Source organism: Pelobates fuscus, chromosome 13 (assembly GCF_036172605.1).
Source record: "Pelobates fuscus isolate aPelFus1 chromosome 13, aPelFus1.pri, whole genome shotgun sequence".
In the NCBI taxonomy this organism is placed as follows: domain Eukaryota; kingdom Metazoa; phylum Chordata; class Amphibia; order Anura; family Pelobatidae; genus Pelobates; species Pelobates fuscus.
Genome location: NC_086329.1, coordinates 111263345 through 111282093, shown reverse-complemented (window position 1 = coordinate 111282093; position 18749 = coordinate 111263345). Strand labels below are relative to the sequence as shown.

The window sequence follows — 18749 nt, the reverse complement described above, 5'->3', positions numbered from 1 at the left end:
AGGTGTGGGGTGAATTCACTCTTTTTTCTTAAGCGGCATGAAAGGGGGCTGAGGGTTCTCAGGTATGTCGTTACTGGACAGTAGATCAACAAGTGTATCCAATAGTATTATATCAGATGGTTGCAGTCCTAGATTCTTAGCTCTCTTTTTCTTCCTGATTCTGTGAAATTTATGAAGGGCAAGTTTCTCTCAAAAAGATGTATGTCCTTGATATTGAGGAATTTTCTCTGTCAGGAATTTTCCCTTGCCATGGTCTTTTGTATCAATTTGCAACTCTCTGTATTTCTCCTTGTCCCCAAACCAGCTGGCGAGTAGCCCCCAATGAACAATACAAACAAACAAAATCATCTATCTTATCTTAAATTTCTCTATAACTATGCACTCCAAAGTAATATGCATGCGCACTAGGAATTAAAGATATTTACTACTAAGTTCTAAATTATACATTATTTGTTAGGATTGGATAATGCTTGTAAGACTCTGTTTCCTCTTGAACATAAACTGTTACAAAGCTCATGAAAGGCTGAGAAGTCACTTTGAACCTGGTCTTGTATCGTTCATTGGGGGCTACTCACCAGCTGGTTTGGGGACAAAGAGAAATACAGAGAAAATTCCTCACTATCAGTCCTTCTTCCAGCTGAATTTATCAAAGTCATAGACAGGGACGAAGGACAGACCTCTCTGCAGTACTTGTGTCTCAGATGTAGTGAAAATATGGGAGGAGAGGTTGATGATCTGATTTTTATCATGATCTAAGAACTTTTTCTTCTGTATTGTGGTGGAGGTCGGGATGGACTCCTTGATTGGGGGGCTACATTGTCTTCCATGTTTGGGTGACCTAAAAAAGACACCCCTCTTTTGAGGATACTTCTAGTGTTTCATTCAGCGATGTTAGACATACCTTCCCTGTTTAGTAAGATTTTGAGCCGCTCGTTTCGTATTCAGACGTCGAGAGCGGTTCAGAGAAACTTTTCTGGTTTTCTTGTTTCACCTGTATATGTGACCACTTTTAAAATCTTTGCTATCTCTTATAAATGTTGAATGTTTATGTGTTTTGATATTGTGTTGAAACTTATCTAGATTTTTCTTTAACTTAGTTTCTAATGATTCGAAATTAGATTTGTTCTTGAATTTTTCAATCTGATTAATCTGATCATCAACCTCTTTATTGACTTTTTTCCAATCTCTTAAATTCAAATTTACATAGAATCTCCATGAATCTTTTAAAGAAATTTCCTGCTGCCTCATCCTATTCTTTAATACATTCTTCCTCTTTAATATAAGTTGCTGGAATGTTATGCACTCTGAGGCCTCAAGGTATCAGTTCTTTTTTGAGGTAGTTTTCCAGTGATGCTATTTCCCACCCAGTTTTAATTTGTTGTTTGAACAGATTGGTCAAACTATTAAAGTATGAGATAATATCATTACTGGCTGAATTATTGCTAAGGTCTTGATCTGAGAATACTCGATTTGGGTCTGAACCGGTTCAACCTGGACGCTATCCGTTTCTTTAGTGTCACAGGCAGGACCGATTGTTTATGCTTTATTTGTCTGTATTTTTGTTTTAGTGGGTCTTAATACCTTTGCACCTACAAGGTGAATCATGGCCAGTTTTTTATTTGACAAATCAAGGAGGGACATCTGGTGTACAGACACAGATCGAGTATTCTCAGATCAGGTCCTTAGCATTAATTCAGCCAGTGATGAAATAAACCTTTCTTTCTCTCTCTTATTTATTTTTAAGGAAAATGCTTCACTGGTTACACAGCATATACCGTATATACTCGAGTATAAGCCGAGTTTTTCAGCACATTTTTTTGTGCTGAAAAACCCCAACTCGGCTTATACTCGAGTCACTGTCTGTATTATGGCAATTTACATTGCCATAATACAGACTTGGGGCTGTGGGGGCTGGCTGAGCTGTTACTTACCTCTCCTGCAGCTCCTGTCAGCTCCCTCCTCCTCCGCGCCGGTCCGTTCAGCACCACTGTCAGCTCCCAGTGTAAGTCTTGCGAGAGCTGCGGGGTCATAGTGCGGCTCTCGTGAGACTTACAGTGTGAGCTGACAGAGGTGCTGAACGGACCGGCGTGGAGGAGGAGGGAGCTGACAGGAGATGCAGGAGAGGTAAGTAAACTCTCAGCCAGCCCCCCCCCCCCCCCACTGAACTGCCAATGCCACTGGACCACCAGGGAAGGAGAGCCCCCCTCCCTGCCATGTATCAAGCAGGGAGGGGGGACGAAAAAAAAAATAATAATAATAATGAAAAAAAAATAATATAACAAAAATAAAAATAAAATAATGATAATAAAAAAATATATTAAAAATTCCCAATTCCCACCCCCCACCAAGGCTCTGCATCACACACATACACACTGCACTCATACACATACACACTGCATTCACACACACACACTGCACTCATACACACACACACACTGCATTCATACACACTTAATTCATACACATACTGCACTCATACATACACACTGCACTCATACACACACTGCACTCATACACACATACTGCACACATACACACACTGCATTCATACATACACACTGCACTCATACACACACTGCACTCATACACACTGCACTCATACACACTGCACTCATACACACACTGCATTCATACACACACTGCATTCATACACACACACTGAACTCATACATACACACTGCACGCATACACACACACTGCACTCATACACACACACTGCACTCATACACACACACTGCACTCATACACACACTGCACTCATACACACACTGCATTCATACATACACACTGCACTCATACACACACTGCACTCACACACACTGCACTCACACACACTGCACTCATGCACACACTGCACTCACACACTGCATTCATACACACACACTGCATTCATACATACACACTGCACTCATACACACACTGCACTCATACACACACTGCACTCATACACACACTGCACTCATACACACACTGCACTCACTCATACACACTGCACTCATACACACACCCTGCATTCATACATACACACTGCACTCATACACACACTGCACTCATACACACACACTGCACTCATACACACACTGCACTCATACACACTGCACTCACACACACACTGCATTCAAACACACTGCACTCATACACACACACTGCACTCATACACACACTGCATTCATACATACACACTGCACTCATACACACACTGCACTCATGCACACACTGCACACACACACTGCATTCATACATACACACTGCACTCATACACACACTGCACTCATACACACACTGCACTCACTCATACACACTGCACTCATACACACTGCACTCATACACACACCCTGCATTCATACATACACACTGCACTCATACACACACTGCACTCATACACACACACTGCACTCATACACACACTGCACTCATACACACACACTGCACTCATACACACACTGCACTCATACACACTGCACTCACACACACACACTGCATTCAAACACACTGCACTCATACACACACACTGCACTCATACACACACTGCATTCATACATACACACTGCAGTCATACACACTGCACTCACACACACTGCATTCATACACACACTGCACTCATACACACACACTGCACTCATACACACACTGCACTCATACACACACACTGCATTAATATACACACACACTGCATTCATTATATACACACACTGTAAATAAATATTCAATTAATATAATTTTTTTAGGATCTAATTTTATTTAGAAATTTACCAGTAGCTGCTGCATTTCCCACCCTAGTCTTATACTCGAGTCAATAAGTTTTCCCAGTTTTTTGGGGTAAAATTAGGGGCCTCGGCTTATATTCGGGTCGGCTTATACTCGAGTATATACGGTAGGTGACCGAATCAATCACTTTCCATGTATTTAGGGGATAACTCAAAAGATTTCAAGCTAATTAAGATAGCATTTTGAGATAGAGATGATTTAATAGGCAAGACAAATAAATATGTTTGTAGATCCCTATTGTATTCCTATTGTATCTGACCTCTGCTGCTATCCCTGCAAGATTAGATTTGGCGTGATTGTTATTTTTCAGTACAATTTCATACTGTTAATAATTTTCAGATATAGGGGTTATCTAGTAGGTTAGATTACATATTAGTAAAAAACAATAGAAAAGGCTGCGCTTACAATAAAAACAAATTCGGAGTAAAGTCCAGAGAAAAAAGAAGTCCAACTGCTGTGTCCTTACAAATGGTCTTAGCTGGTGATGTCCTCTACCAATGCAGTGGTTCATATGAAAAGACAGAAAGGGAAAGACGGACAACCAATAGTGTAGTATGTAAAATACTATTGTAAATGGAAATAATAATAATATAGAACTCACATTTCCCAGAGCTAATGTCCTAGCTCTGGAATGAAGCGCATACAGCAGTTTGATCCCCGCTTATGGGATTTTGATGGGTTCCTCTCTGTTCTTGGTGTCCAATTCTCGGAAATAAAAGAAATATCCGATTTTGTGCTCACTGTGCTCACTGTATAGCAATGTGGATAAAATAATAAAAGAATGTACTTACAAACCAAGAGCAGACCGATTGCTTTATGTTGACAGCTTTGGTGGATTGATCCCCACCTAGGATTTCTTTAAGTGCAGGAAACTTCCAGGGGTTTTCAAGGTATTAATAAAACCAATAAAAAAAATTTTTAAAAATAAAATTAAAAAGCCAGGGTAAAATGAAATATGTGTCTATAAAAAAGATTATTGACACAAACAAATAACCAAAAAAATACTTTAATATATTTAAAAACACAATAATTTAGGTTTCCATAACGCGGTTCGTCAAAAAAGACTTTTTCAAATAAGCGGGGATCAAACCGCTGTATGTGCTTCATTCCAGAGCTAGGACATTAGCTCTGGGAAATGTGAGTTCTATATTATTATTATTTCCATTTACAATAGTATTTTACATACTACACTATTGGTTGTCCGTCTTTCCCTTTCTGTCTTTTCATATGAACCACTGCATTGGTAGAGGACATCACCAGCTAAGACCATTTGTAAGGACACAGCAGTTGGACTTCTTTTTTCTCTGGACTTTACTCCGAATTTGTTTTTATTATAAGCGCAGCGTTTTCTATTGTTTTTTACTTATCTAGTTTTAAAGGGTCTGAGGGATCCCCTTTTAATAGGTTGCTGCTTTCAAGTTACCTAGCGCTGTCTCATCTTTATCTAGATTACATATTAGTGTCTTCCGTTATTTTTCTGACCTCTAATACTTTGTCTTTTAATTTAATAGTGCCGTGACGCTCACTCCTGATACCTGATTAAGGAGGGAGGTCACCTAACATCTATCCAGCCCTTGGTCTGTCCAATCAAGAGGGAGGGACTTACTTTTTCTGCACCTATATTTATACCGGTATTGAAGGGGACACTCATGATTTTCCCTGGACGAAGTCGCAATACTACAGCACTGAATCGCGCGTCAGGCGTTTTATACGCTTTTCCCTCCACCTATTTGTTTCACTATGGCAAGTGTTTGACTTTGAATTTTTTTTCAGCAATTTAAGGTATTATTTAATTATTTTGCTTATTGATTTTGTTTTAGCTGTGACATGTATTAGTTAGTCAATGTAGATAGGCAGCAGTCTGGATGATTCAACCCCTGTAGACTTTTACTGTTTTGCAGACAGTAGGGTTAACTTATATGACGAAAGCAATTTCGCCACTGGGTTTTGGACGGGACTACTTGCCAGCCTTTTACCCTGTGACTATGGCGCCTTTAATTTAATTTGGCTATTTTAAAGTCTTTAATGTTTACTATAACATTTTTAAACTTTTATAATCTTTGTCTTATAAATTATCTTCCGAGCTTCTCAATCAGTGCTCAATCAGACTCTTGGGAATGACAATACATCGTCTATCCTTTTCTTGTCAGATTCTTATGCCCTTGTTTAAAGTGGTTGTTTTGTTTGTTTTTTTTAAGTTATAAAACAATATTTTACAAAAATCTTTGAGTTCTTAAAATCTCTTTATGTGATAATTTTTCTTCCATTCCATACACCAGAATATATGGCCCTGTTTTATTGTATCCACTCAGTCAGAGCTCAAACTTATTTAAAATCAAAGGTAGAGAGTTAGGTTGCAGATTACACTTTTGATGTTTTTAAAAAACAATAAATATTGAATTTCTCAGAGACAGCAATTTAAAACACAGCAAGGTTAATGTACCATAATTTGTATTATTACACAAGATTATTGCAGGATAATTTACCTCCTAATTTATGAATACAGCTGGAGAAATTAACTGTATGTTTTCGGTAATATGTCATTTCCCAGAGGGAATGAAAGACTTGGGTTAAATGTTAAACATAACATTATCCTGTGAGTGAGGCAGGCAGGTTTTGTTGCTTCCTGGAAATGTGAAACTTGGCTATCAGGTCTCCTCCAACAAAAAAAGGAAAAAAAACTACTTGATCTAAACAAATAAAGGGAAATAGCTTCCATTCGAATGGACAGTCATCACTAGACAATTAAATAAAACAAACATTTTAGATAAGTGTAAAAAAAAATGTTGCTGTTCCAAAGAAGGAGGGAGTCCGTACACATCTCACTGAGTAATCCTATGTGCAGAACGGACCTGAACGGACCCATACAGAAGCAGGAAGAACCTTGTGATCTGGGCACTCAATGTATTGATGATAAATTGCCATATATTATGTCTGTCAAGTTTAAACAGACATATCAAGTCAATAAACTCAATATAAAGACAATAATGGAATAACATGGAAATAAATCATAGTTTATTACAGACGTTGTCAACAAGCCTATTAGCACAATATAGCGTCTATGGTAAAAAAAAAAGAAGTGAAAAGAAAAGAAATGGAAAAAGACCCTAATGCCCTAAACCAGTGGTTCCCAACCTTTTTTTATTCGAGTACCCCTTGGCAGTCTATTTCCATGAATTGTACTCCTCATATTGGCACAATGTATGTAATTATTGTGTTGCTGTTATTTCAAATGTATATGTTTCTCTCTGCCAAGTCTCTGCTTTTTCTCTGCCCCAGGCTCCCCTTGCTTATATTCTTCCCCAAGTAAGCAGATATATATAAATAGAAAAATAGTTGGTTGCACTCTCGAATTTCCACTAAAATATAACTTTTATTCCAATAACTAAAACAGATCAACGTTTCAGTCCATCTTGTGGACTTTCATCTGGATCCTGATGAAAGTCCACATGATGGACAGAAACATTGATCTGTTTTAGTTATTGGAATAAAAGTTATATTTTAATGGAAATCCGAGAGTGCAACCAACTATTTTTCTATTTGGATGTTTAAGCCCTGGTGCTGCACCCGGTTTGGCAAATTTTGGAGCCTAAGTGTAAGGTACAGTTTAACTGTTATATATATATTATATATATTGCACATACATATACTGACACACACACACACACACACTGACATTCATGCAGATACACATGTAAAAACAATGACACACATGCGGATGCACATATAACACAGATCGACACACTGACACACATAGGGATGCACAGACATACAGATACAAACACTGACATACATACAGATACAGACACACATAAAATCACAAAGACAGAGATACGAGCACTGACACATATGCAGATGCATTGACACACATACAGATGCTTGTACTAACACACAAACAGATGTACAGACACACAGATACATACTCTGACATATATGCAGATGCACAGACACAGATACAAACACCGCTACACATGCAGATTCACAGACACACAGATACAAACAGTGACAAACAAACACACACACAGACATACAGATACAAACACTGACATACATACAGATACAGACACACATAAAATCACAAAGACAGAGATACAAACACTGACACATATGCAGATGCATTGACACACATACAGATGCTCGTACTAACACACAAACAGATGTACAGACACACAGATACATACTCTGACACATATGCAGATGCATTGACACACATACATATGCTCGTACTAACACACAAACAGATGTACAGACACACAGATACATACTCTGACACATATGCAGATGCATTGACACACATACATATGCTCGTACTAACACACAAACAGATGTACAGACACACAGATACATACTCTGACACATATGCAGATGCAGACACACATACATATGCTCGTACTAACACACAAACAGATGTACAGACACACAGATACATACTCTGACATATATGCAGATGCACAGACACAGATACAAACACCGCTACACATGCAGATTCACAGACACACAGATACAAACAGTGACAAACACACACACACACAAACATACAGATACAAACACTTACACAAATGTCTAATAAATCTGCTTGATTTATCACAATGAGCTCTTGACATTTTTCTTTTATACTTGTACGTATGGGATATGCTTTCCCATGCTCAGTAAGCACCCTGTGAGTTTTATGATTGAGTCGCCCTTTTCTCTTTCAAAAACAAATACAGATACAGAAACACAGATACAATCACTGACACACATACAGATACAGACACTCACATACCAACACTGACACACATGCAGATACACAGATACACATGCTGGTACACATGCAGATACACAGAATTTTAGCTATGTATCTTTACATATGCCAATATATCTGTATTTGCATGTGTCAGTGTGTGTATCTGTATGTGTATGAGTGATTCTATCTGTGTGTCTATGACTCTGAATGTGGTGCAAGGTTTGTATCTGTGTGTCTACATCTGAATTAGTGCCAGTGTGTATCTGTATTTGTCAGTGGGTGTATCTGTGTGTCTATATCTGTATGTGTGTCAGTATATTTGTGTATATGAATGTTTATCAGTGTGTCTGTGCAACTGTATTTGTGGCTGTGCGTCTGCATGTATTTCACTGTGTGTATCAAATACTGACACACATACTGATGCAGACACACACTTCCTAATGTTCTGATGGTCTCGTTTTATATAGTAAGCTAATTTCTGGAAGTCTGACCTTGGTTTTGAGTTCTTCCAGTAGTTTTTGTATATTGCTTTCCATTTCTGGAATTGCAGTGTGCTGGGATATGGACATCATGTAACTATGCCCTGAGCTGGAGCTGGGTGTCTGCTCAGCGGAGACAGGGCAGAGATTTGTATGGCTTGAGGCCTCTTCTTAATTTTCCAAGCAGATTTACTTGCCATTGTGTTATAATTGAGGGTAGGACCTGTTTAGGTACCTGTTCTGTGTGGATACACACTTACAGTTGCAAGAAAAAGTATGTGAACCCTTTGGAATGATATGGATTTCTGCACAAATTGGTCATAAAATGTGATCTGATCATCATCTAAGTCAGAACAATAGACAATTACAGTCTGCTTAAACTAATAACACACAAAGAATGAAATGTTGCCATGTTTTTATTGAACACACCTTGTAAACATTCACAGTGCAGGTGGAAAAAGTATGTGAACCCCTAGACTAATGACATCTCCAAGAGCTAATTGGAGTGAGATGTCAGCCAACTGGAGTCCAATCAATGATATGAGATTGGAGGTGTTGGTTACAGCTGCCCTGCCCTATAAAAACACACACCAGTTCTGGGTTTGCTTTTCACAAGAAGCATTGCCTGATGTGAATGATGCCCCCCACAAAAGAGCTCTCAGAAGACCTACGATTAAGAATTGTTGACTTGCATAAAGCTGGAAAGGGTTATAAAAGTATCTCCAAAAGCCTTGCTGTTCATCAGTCCACGGTAAGACAAATTGTCTATAAATGGAGAAAGTTCAGCACTGCTACTGCTCTCCCTAGGAGTGACCGTCCTGTAAAGATGACTGCAAGAGCACTGAGCAGACTGCTCAATGAGGTGAAAAAGAATCCTAGAGTGTCAGCTAAAGACTTACAAAAGTCACTGGCAAATGTTTACATCCCTGTTAGCGAGTCTACAATACATAAAACACTAAACAAGAATGGATTTCATGGGAGGATACCACAGAGGAAGCCACTGCTGTCCAAACAAAACATTGCTGCACATTTACAGTTTGCACAAGAGCACCTGGATATTCCACAGCAATACTGGCAAAATATTCTGTGGACAGATGAAACCAAAGTTGAGTTGTTTGGAAGAAACACACAACACTATGTGTGGCAAAAAAGAGGCACAGCACACCAACATCAAAACCTCATCCCAATGGTGGTGGGGGCATCATGGTTTGGGGCTGCTTTGCTGCGTCAGGGCCTGGACGGATTGCTATCGTCGAAGGAAAATTAATTCCCAAGTTTTTGAAGACATTTTGCAGGAGAACTTAAAGGACCACTCTAGGCACCCAGACCACTTCAGCTTAATGAAGTGGTATGGGTGTCAGGTCCAGCTAGGGTTAACTAATTTTTTTATAAACATAGCAGTTTCAGAGAAACTGCTATGTTTATCAATTAGTTAAGCCTTCCCCCTATGTCCTCTAGTGGCTGTCTCATTGACAGCCGCCAGAGGCGCTTGCGTGCTTCTCACTGTGATTTTCACAGTGAGAGCACGCCAGCGTCCATAGGAAAGCATTATGAATGCTTTCCTATGTGACCGGCTGAATGCGCGCGCAGCTCTTGCCGCGCGTGCGCATTCAGCCGACGGGGAGGAGAAGAGGAGGATCGGAGGAGGAGAGCAGGAGGAGATCTCTCCGCCCAGCGCTGGAAAAAGGTAAGATTTAACCCCTTTCCCCTTTCCAGAGCCGGGCGGGAGGGGGTCCCTGAGGGTGGGGGCACCCTCAGGGCACTATAGTGCCAGGAAAACGAGTATGCTTTCCTGGCACTAGAGTGGTCCTTTAAGGCCATCTGTCTACCAGCTGAAGCTCAACAGAAGATGGGTGTTGTAACAGGGAAATGACCCAAAGCATAGAAGTAAATCAACAACAGAATGGCTTAAACAGAAGAAAATACACCTTCTGAAGTGGCCCAGTCAGAGTCCTGACCTCAACCCGATTGAGATGATGTGGCATGACCTCAAGAAAGAGATTCACACCAGACATCCCAAGAATATTTCTGAACTAAAACAGTTCTGTGAAGAGGAATGATCAAGAATTACTCCTGACCGTTGTGCATGTCTGATCTGTGTCAGGATCGGGACAGGGATCCAAGTTTGGGTAATGGCACGAAATGAGCCATCTTAGTAAATCTATCCACCACCGTGAGAATAACAGTCTGTCTCTTGGAAGCAGGTAAATCAACGATAAAGTCTATGGACAGACAGGCCCAAGGTTTCTCAGGAATGTCCAAGGGGTGTAACAGGCCACATGGAGATGCATGAGGTAGTTTAGTCTTGGCACAAGTCTCACAAGCTGCGACGAACTCCTCAATATCTTTTCGAAGTGAAGGCCACCAGAAATCCTTGGATATCAGAGAGTATGTCTTGCGAATACCAGGATGACCAGCTATTTTACTTTCGTGAAAACATTGTAAGAGCTCCAGTTGAAGTTCAGGAGGAACAAAGTTTCTTCCCTCAGGAGTGTCTCCGGGAGCTAGATGTTGTGACTTCAGGATCTGGTCAAGTAGCGGAGAATGAATTTTAAGACTGGTATTAGCAATAATATTGCATTTGGGTACAATGGAGGACAAAAGTGGTTCAACTGAAACAGAAGGCTCGAATTGGCGAGATAGCGCATCGGCTTTAGAATTCTTTGAGCCAGGTCTGTAAGTCAGAACATAATTGAAATGGGTAAGAAACAACGACCAACGAGCCTGCCTGGACGACAAACGTTTGGCCTCTCCGATATAAGACAAGTTTTTGTGGTCTGTTAGAATGGTAACGGGATGTAAAGTACCTTCCAATAAATGTCTCCACTCTTTCAAAGCCTTGATAACCGCTAGTAATTCTCTGTCACCAATGTCATATCTGCTCTCAGTACCGGACAATTTTTTAGAGAAAAATCCACATGGATGTAATGGTTTATCAACACCCAACCTTTGAGATAAGACAGCACCTAAACCAGTCTCAGATGCGTCTACCTCAAGTAGAAAAGGCAGGGAAGTGTCGGGGTGAACTAAAATTGGAGCGGAAGCGAAAAGCTCCTTGAGAGTTTTGAACGCAAGAAGAGCTTCAGTAGTCCAATTCTTAGTATCAGCCCCCTGTTTGGTCATATTAGTGATAGGTGCGATAATTGAAGAATAGCCCTTAATAAAGCGCCTATAATAATTGGAAAAACCAATAAATCTCTGTACGGCTTTAAGACCTTTGGGTAAAGGCCACTCTAGAATGGACTGGAGTTTATCCGGATCCATCTTAAATCCCTCCCCAGAGATCACATAGCCGAGAAAGGTTACCTGGGTTTGATCAAAGCTACATTTCTCCAACTTGCAGTACAAGCCATGCTGGAGAAGCTTGTGCAAAACCCTCCTGACTTGCTTGTGATGAGTCTCAATCTCACTAGAATGTATAAGTATATCATCTAGGTATACAATGACGCAATCTTGCTGAAATTTCCTAAGGACCTCATTTATCAGATCCTGGAAAACAGCTGGAGCATTGCATAACCCAAAAGGCATAACTGTATATTCATAGTGGCCATAGCGAGTATTGAAAGCCGTCATCCACTCATGTCCCTGCTGGATTCTCACCAAGTTATATGCCCCTCTGAGGTCTAACTTGGTGAAAATTGTAGAGCCCTTCAAACGATCGAAGAGTTCGGTGATCAAGGGAATCGGGTAGGCATTTTTAATGGTTATCTTATTTAGGCCTCGATAATCAATGCAAGGTCTCAAAGAACCATCCTTCTTTTGAACAAAAAAAAATCCAGCCCCGGCAGGGGAGGAGGACCTCCTAATGAATCCCTTGTCTAAATTTTCGTGAATATACTCCTCTAGAACTGAGTTCTCTTTCGTAGATAATGGGTACACATGACCTCTGGGGGGCATGGTACCAGGGAGTAGGTTAATTTTGCAATCAAAGGACCTGTGTGGGGGTAAGGTATCGGCTTTCTTTTTGTCAAATACTGCCTTTAAATCTAGATACTGAGGCGGAATTTGTGTCTCTGTAGGATTGTCAGAGTTAGCCAATGTGTTGGTTAATCCGAGAGGTGAGACCTTCCGCAAGCATTTTCCTTGACAATTCTGTCCCCACGAAACTATCTCCCCTGACTCCCAATTAATAATAGGGTTATGTCTCCTCAACCAGGAGTACCCCAGGACTACGGGAATAGACGGAGAAGAAATGAGCAGTAAGGATATGTCCTCTCTATGTAGGATGCCAACAGTTAAGTTAATCGGTATGGTCTCATGGAAAATAACAGGCTCAAGTAACGGTCTACCATCAATGGCCTCAACAGCCAGTGGTGTCTCTTTTAACTGGGATGGAATAGCATGCTTGGCAGCAAAACCCTGATCTATAAAGCTCTCCGCAGCTCCAGAATCGATTAGTGCCATAGTCTTAACTACTCCCTTCTCCCACTTTAAAGAAACGGGTAACAGAAGTCTGAGCTCTTTGTAGTTGTGAATAGAGGACAAAGTAGAAACACCCAAGGCCTGTCCTCTAGAGAAACTTAGGTGCGAGCGTTTCCCGAACGATTGGGACAATTTAGGCGTAAATGACCTCAGAATTTTGAAAGGTAGGCGCTAATTTAAAGGAGGGTCTACGGGACCTATCTCGAGTGTTCTGCCTCTCTCTTAAGCGTTCATCAATACGAGATATAAAAGAAATTAAATCCTCCAAATTCTCAGGGAGTTCTCTAGTAGCGACCTCGTCAAGAATTACATCTGATAACCCATTCAGAAACACATCTATATAAGCCTGTTCGTTCCACTTAACTTCTGCCGCCAAGGATCTGAACTCTAGTGCATAATCCACAAGTGTTCGATTGTCCTGTCTAAGGCGCAACAGTAATCTAGCTGCATTGACCTTTCTACCGGGAGGGTCAAAAGTTCTTCTAAACGCAGCTACAAAGGCCTTATAATTATAGACTAGTGGATTATCATTCTCCCATAAAGGATTGGCCCATCTCAGAGCTTTCTCAATGAGTAAAGTAATAATAAATCCAACCTTCGCTCTATCTGTAGGATAAGAGCGGGGTTGTAATTCAAAATGGATGCTAATCTGGTTCAGAAAGCCACGACACTTCTCCGGTGACCCGCCATAACGTACTGGTGGGGTAATACGGGAAGAAGCACCTTCAGTGGCTACCTCTAGACCTGAGATTGCAGGAGAAATAGAAGGAGTACGTGTCTCCTCAGGTGGATTATTAGCACGAGACAATAGTGCCTGTAGTGCCAAAGCCATCTGATCCATTCTATGCTCCATGGCGTCAAACCTGGGATCCGAAGAACCAAGCTGACTGTTTGTACCTGCAGGATCCATTGGCCCTGTCGTAATGTCAGGATCGGGACAGGGATCCAACACGCAGAGTACAAAGAGTGGAAAGGTACGTATACCGGGCCTTAGAATGGCCGGACTAACGTACCGAGAGTAATAGAGAATAGTCAGAGACAAGCCAAGGTCGAGGGAACGAGAAGACAGATAAGCGAGAGACAAGCCGGGTCAAGGGATAACAGAGAAGCAGGGTAGTACAACAAGCCGAGACAAAACCAAATAGAGCAAACTAGAATACCAGAGCACTGAGTGACTAGACAAGCTAGAACCACGACAGGGCAATGAGCAGAAGAGAGAAGTAAGCTTAAATACCCTGGGTCTGGATGGTAAGCACGCCTCTGACAAGTACCGATTGGATATCGGACACTTGAGTGACAGGTCGCTCGTAATAGCGTCATGACGTCACGTATTGAGCGTCCTGCTAGAAAAGGACGTGGATTCCTCGCGGCCGGTGTTTAAGTGACTGGATGAACCGCGAGGAACGAAGGAAACAGCTCGCCTGGACGGACAAACCACCAAGTCTCTACCTCCCTTAGAGGTAGAGGCCTCAGGTACCCTGACAATCTGCAACTACAGGAAACGTTTGGTTGAAGTTATTGCTGCCAAAGGAGGTTCAACCAGTTATTAAATCCAAGGGTTCACATACTTTTTCCACCTGCACTGTGAATGTTTACATGGTGTGTTCAATAAAAACATGGCAACATTTCATTCTTTGTGTGTTATTAGTTTAAGCAGACTGTGATTGTCTATTGTTGTGACTTAGATGATGATCAGATCACATTTTATGACCAATTTGTGCAGAAATCCATATCATTCCAAAGGGTTCACATACTTTTTATTGCAACTGTAAATCAGTGTCGCCACCGGAGCTCTCCTAATGTGCGTCCGGTGCCATTCAAGTCATAGCCACGCTCCCTTGATCAAGTTTTAACAACTCTCTATATTCCAATACAAGAATCTGAATAATTTACTCTTTATTATTTTAACTAAATAAATTTTGGGGGGGCTGTATCGATAAGTTTTGGACTTTTTCATTAGTCATCTAGAAGCATTGGAAATCAAATCCTGTCTTTCTTGTGTCTGTTCATTAAGACAAAGGATTTGTTATTTCTTTCAGGTCTAAAAAGTATAACATAGCACTTAGGAATAAATATACATGCAATAATCCCAGTGCTAGAAGCCAGTATTGCGAATATCTCCACTGCCACAACATACTTCCCTGTGGTGCTCAGATAAGCTGGGATAAAGGAGATCCAAACACTGCAGAATACTAACATGCTGAAGGTAATAAACCTGGCTTCGTTGAACATATCAGGAAGGTCCCTGGCTAAAAAAGCTACAAAGAAACTAACAAGAGCCAGCAATCCATTATATCCAAGAACACTATAAAATCCTACTGCTGAACCTTCTTTACACTCAGCAATAATCTTCCCAAAGTCATCTGCCATGTTGTAATATGGGAATGGAGGCGATACTACCAACCATACAATACATACAGAAATCTGAACCAGAGTACAGATAACAACAATAGCGTTCGATATCATGGATTGAATCCAACTCTGTAATTTGCTTCCTGGTTTGGTGGCATTGAAAGCAAGGACTACTATGACAGTTTTGGCCAAGATAGAAGACACTGATATTGAGAAGGCGACTCCAAACACGGCTTGTCTTAGAATGCAGATCACTTTATGTGGGTGACCAATAAATAAAAAAATACACAGAAAGCACATCTTGAGAGAGACAAGGAGAATGTAGCTAAGGTGTTGATTATTAGCTCGTACAATTGGAGTGTTTCGGTTTCTCATGAAAATGATCACAATGCAGTAAGTTATAGCTGCGAGAAGACTTGACGCCACTGCCATGGATTTACCCAGTGGTTCTTCATAGGATAAATACGTAATAAGTTTGAAGAAGCATGTGTCTTTCTTCGTGTTAGGCCACTTTTCTTTGGGGCATTTAAAACATTTCTCCATATCTAGAAAAAAAAAAAAAAAGAATATTTGATTAATTTATATCAAAAATTTAAATCATTAAGAACTTAAAATTTACTTATTTGTTTGCCTATCCTTGAAAGGTTATCATAGTCTGGAAAATGAGCAAATAATATAAATTATATCGTTGTTTACATCAATAAACAAACATGAAAACGCAATTATTTAGTCACAGTCATATTATTGAAATACATTTTGAAGGCTGGATGAACATCTTTCCCACTCAGCATTATTGCAAGGACATGTCATGGTTTAATAAACAGGCAATATTTCCTTACTTTCATGTGCCCCATGTTTTCAACTGTGTTTTCGTTTTACATTTGGAACATTATTTTTTTTTGGGCAAACCCAGCATGATTCCAATTACAAATTACAAATGTTCTAATCAATGGGTAATGAGTTACATTATTAATTAAACTCTCGGTCACATTGCTCATTAAACAAATTGACTGCCATCAGCCATAACATTGATTTCTGCATTTTGAGCTAAGGACATGTCCAAGAAACCTAATACATTACTTATATCATATTTACTGCTTGAATAATTATTATTATCAGATCTGAAGTTGATATATTCTTTGCAGAACATATGATCTCTTTTGTACATGAAGAATTGGCAAAATATTACTTTTCTTTGAAGTTAAACATGCCCCATTGGTTACAGCTTTATGGATAGTCAACGTTTCAGTCCAATGACCTTTTTCATGTTAGTGACCTGAAACATTGACTGTTTATGTTGCAATAAAAGCTCAATGAACTGCAAATAAACATCTCCTGATTGGTTTTCCTTTTCCAATTCTATGGATGAGCCAGATATTGCACCAGAACAGTTATTACAAGTGGGGTCATTGAGTACAGGGTCCAGGAACTATATATGCAGAGTAAACAGCAATTTAGTGATCAATTTGCAAGTATTTGTGGAAAATTCCCCTTGTTAAAAATATATCATTTCACATATAGTGTAAAGTAAGGAAATATCTTCGCTCAGAATGCTTTATCCAAAATTAAAAAAGGCTAGAACAAGCAAAATTAAACATTATACCAACCCGAGTTTTAGACATTTTCATTAATGAATAGAAATTCCAACGGAACAAAAATCACACAATTTAATAGTTATACGACTGGTTTACTGAGTAAAATAGAAAGTGATTCCCGATATTCTGTTTTCTAAAATAAAACAATATATAAATAATATGTGGGATATATACAGAGAATATAGATAAAATAAAAACAGTTTCAGTCTACTACATCTAAAGCTAAATAAATGTTTTAATACATTCTCTTTCATCCGTATAGAACACATAAAATCCCATTGGAGAGGTGGTAAATGAATAAAGAAGTTACAAAACTGGAAGATGTGGGGGGAGGGAAGTTAAAAACGACAGTGATAGATGCTTAAAATGGACATAGATTTGTAGTAGTTTATGTAAATCATGTATAGTTTTAGTGATTCTCATTTGTAGTCTTTTTAAATATTGATATGTATTACTAAGATTTCGAACATTAGTTTACATCACACCTATTGTATTTTTTATAATAGTCATAACATTGACACTTTTGCATTAAAGTAATACTGATGATTTTGATGTAATTCAGAAGCTCATAAAACAGGTTTTAGATCTTATAACTATTGTATGACTTCCCATCTCCTTATAGTTCTTCTTCATGTAATTAATAATACCTGTAAGGGTTATCATTTATTTATATTTATTTACACTCTCCACCATATACATAGATAACAAGCAAAGAAGACAAAAGGAAGAACACAAGCTAAAAATTGTCACACGTATGTGACATGTAAAGTCTAGAGTCACATGTGGGACCATTTCCACTTGAACAGACTCGTCAATTTGGAATAAGAAAACAGTATTTAATCATGAAGTTAAGCTTTACATGAGAGAGCTTTACATGACATTTTATAAAACCTCTGAAAAAGCCTAGTAAATCATAATGTATTAGGCAGAGCCTTCACAACTGAATCTGGACTAAAAGGACACTGTAGGCAACCAGACCCAGACCACTTCAGCTCATTGAACTGATCTGGTAGCAATGTCCCATCACCTTTAACCCTGAGCATATCTTTATTGCAGTTAGTATATGTAACGGACCGTTTCAGCAGACAAGGGGTTAAAATCCGTTTAGGCGATATGCCCCTTTTTCACAGACAGGCACAGCTACTGTAAAATCACCAAAACTCACGAATTGGATATAGGTGAATGCATCAAACTCCCGAACTGCATACAAGGGAATAAGTTAGCACTCCAAACTGGAACCTCACGAATAGCTGCTAGCAGACGAACAGGAAAATCATATATCAGCTTACACTCCTAGCAATCAGTCTCCAACAGCATACAGTGAATCCCCCCAAGAACAAGACAAGGCTCTGTGTTGAGGGTCAAGCAGTGGTCTGTTTATTGAGGGCTACCTGCCCCTGTATTTAT

General features: G+C 39.7%; 1 protein-coding gene across 1 annotated transcript in view; it reads right to left on the bottom strand.

The window, feature by feature from the left end:
* Positions 1-15375: 15375 nt before the first annotated feature.
* Positions 15376-18749, bottom strand: part of LOC134582714 (vomeronasal type-2 receptor 26-like) — a 50389-nt gene continuing 47015 nt past the window's right edge. The window contains exon 7 of the mRNA XM_063439357.1: positions 15376-16292. Coding sequence (XP_063295427.1) covers positions 15376-16292 — 917 coding nt within the window. The remainder of the gene's footprint in view (positions 16293-18749) is intronic.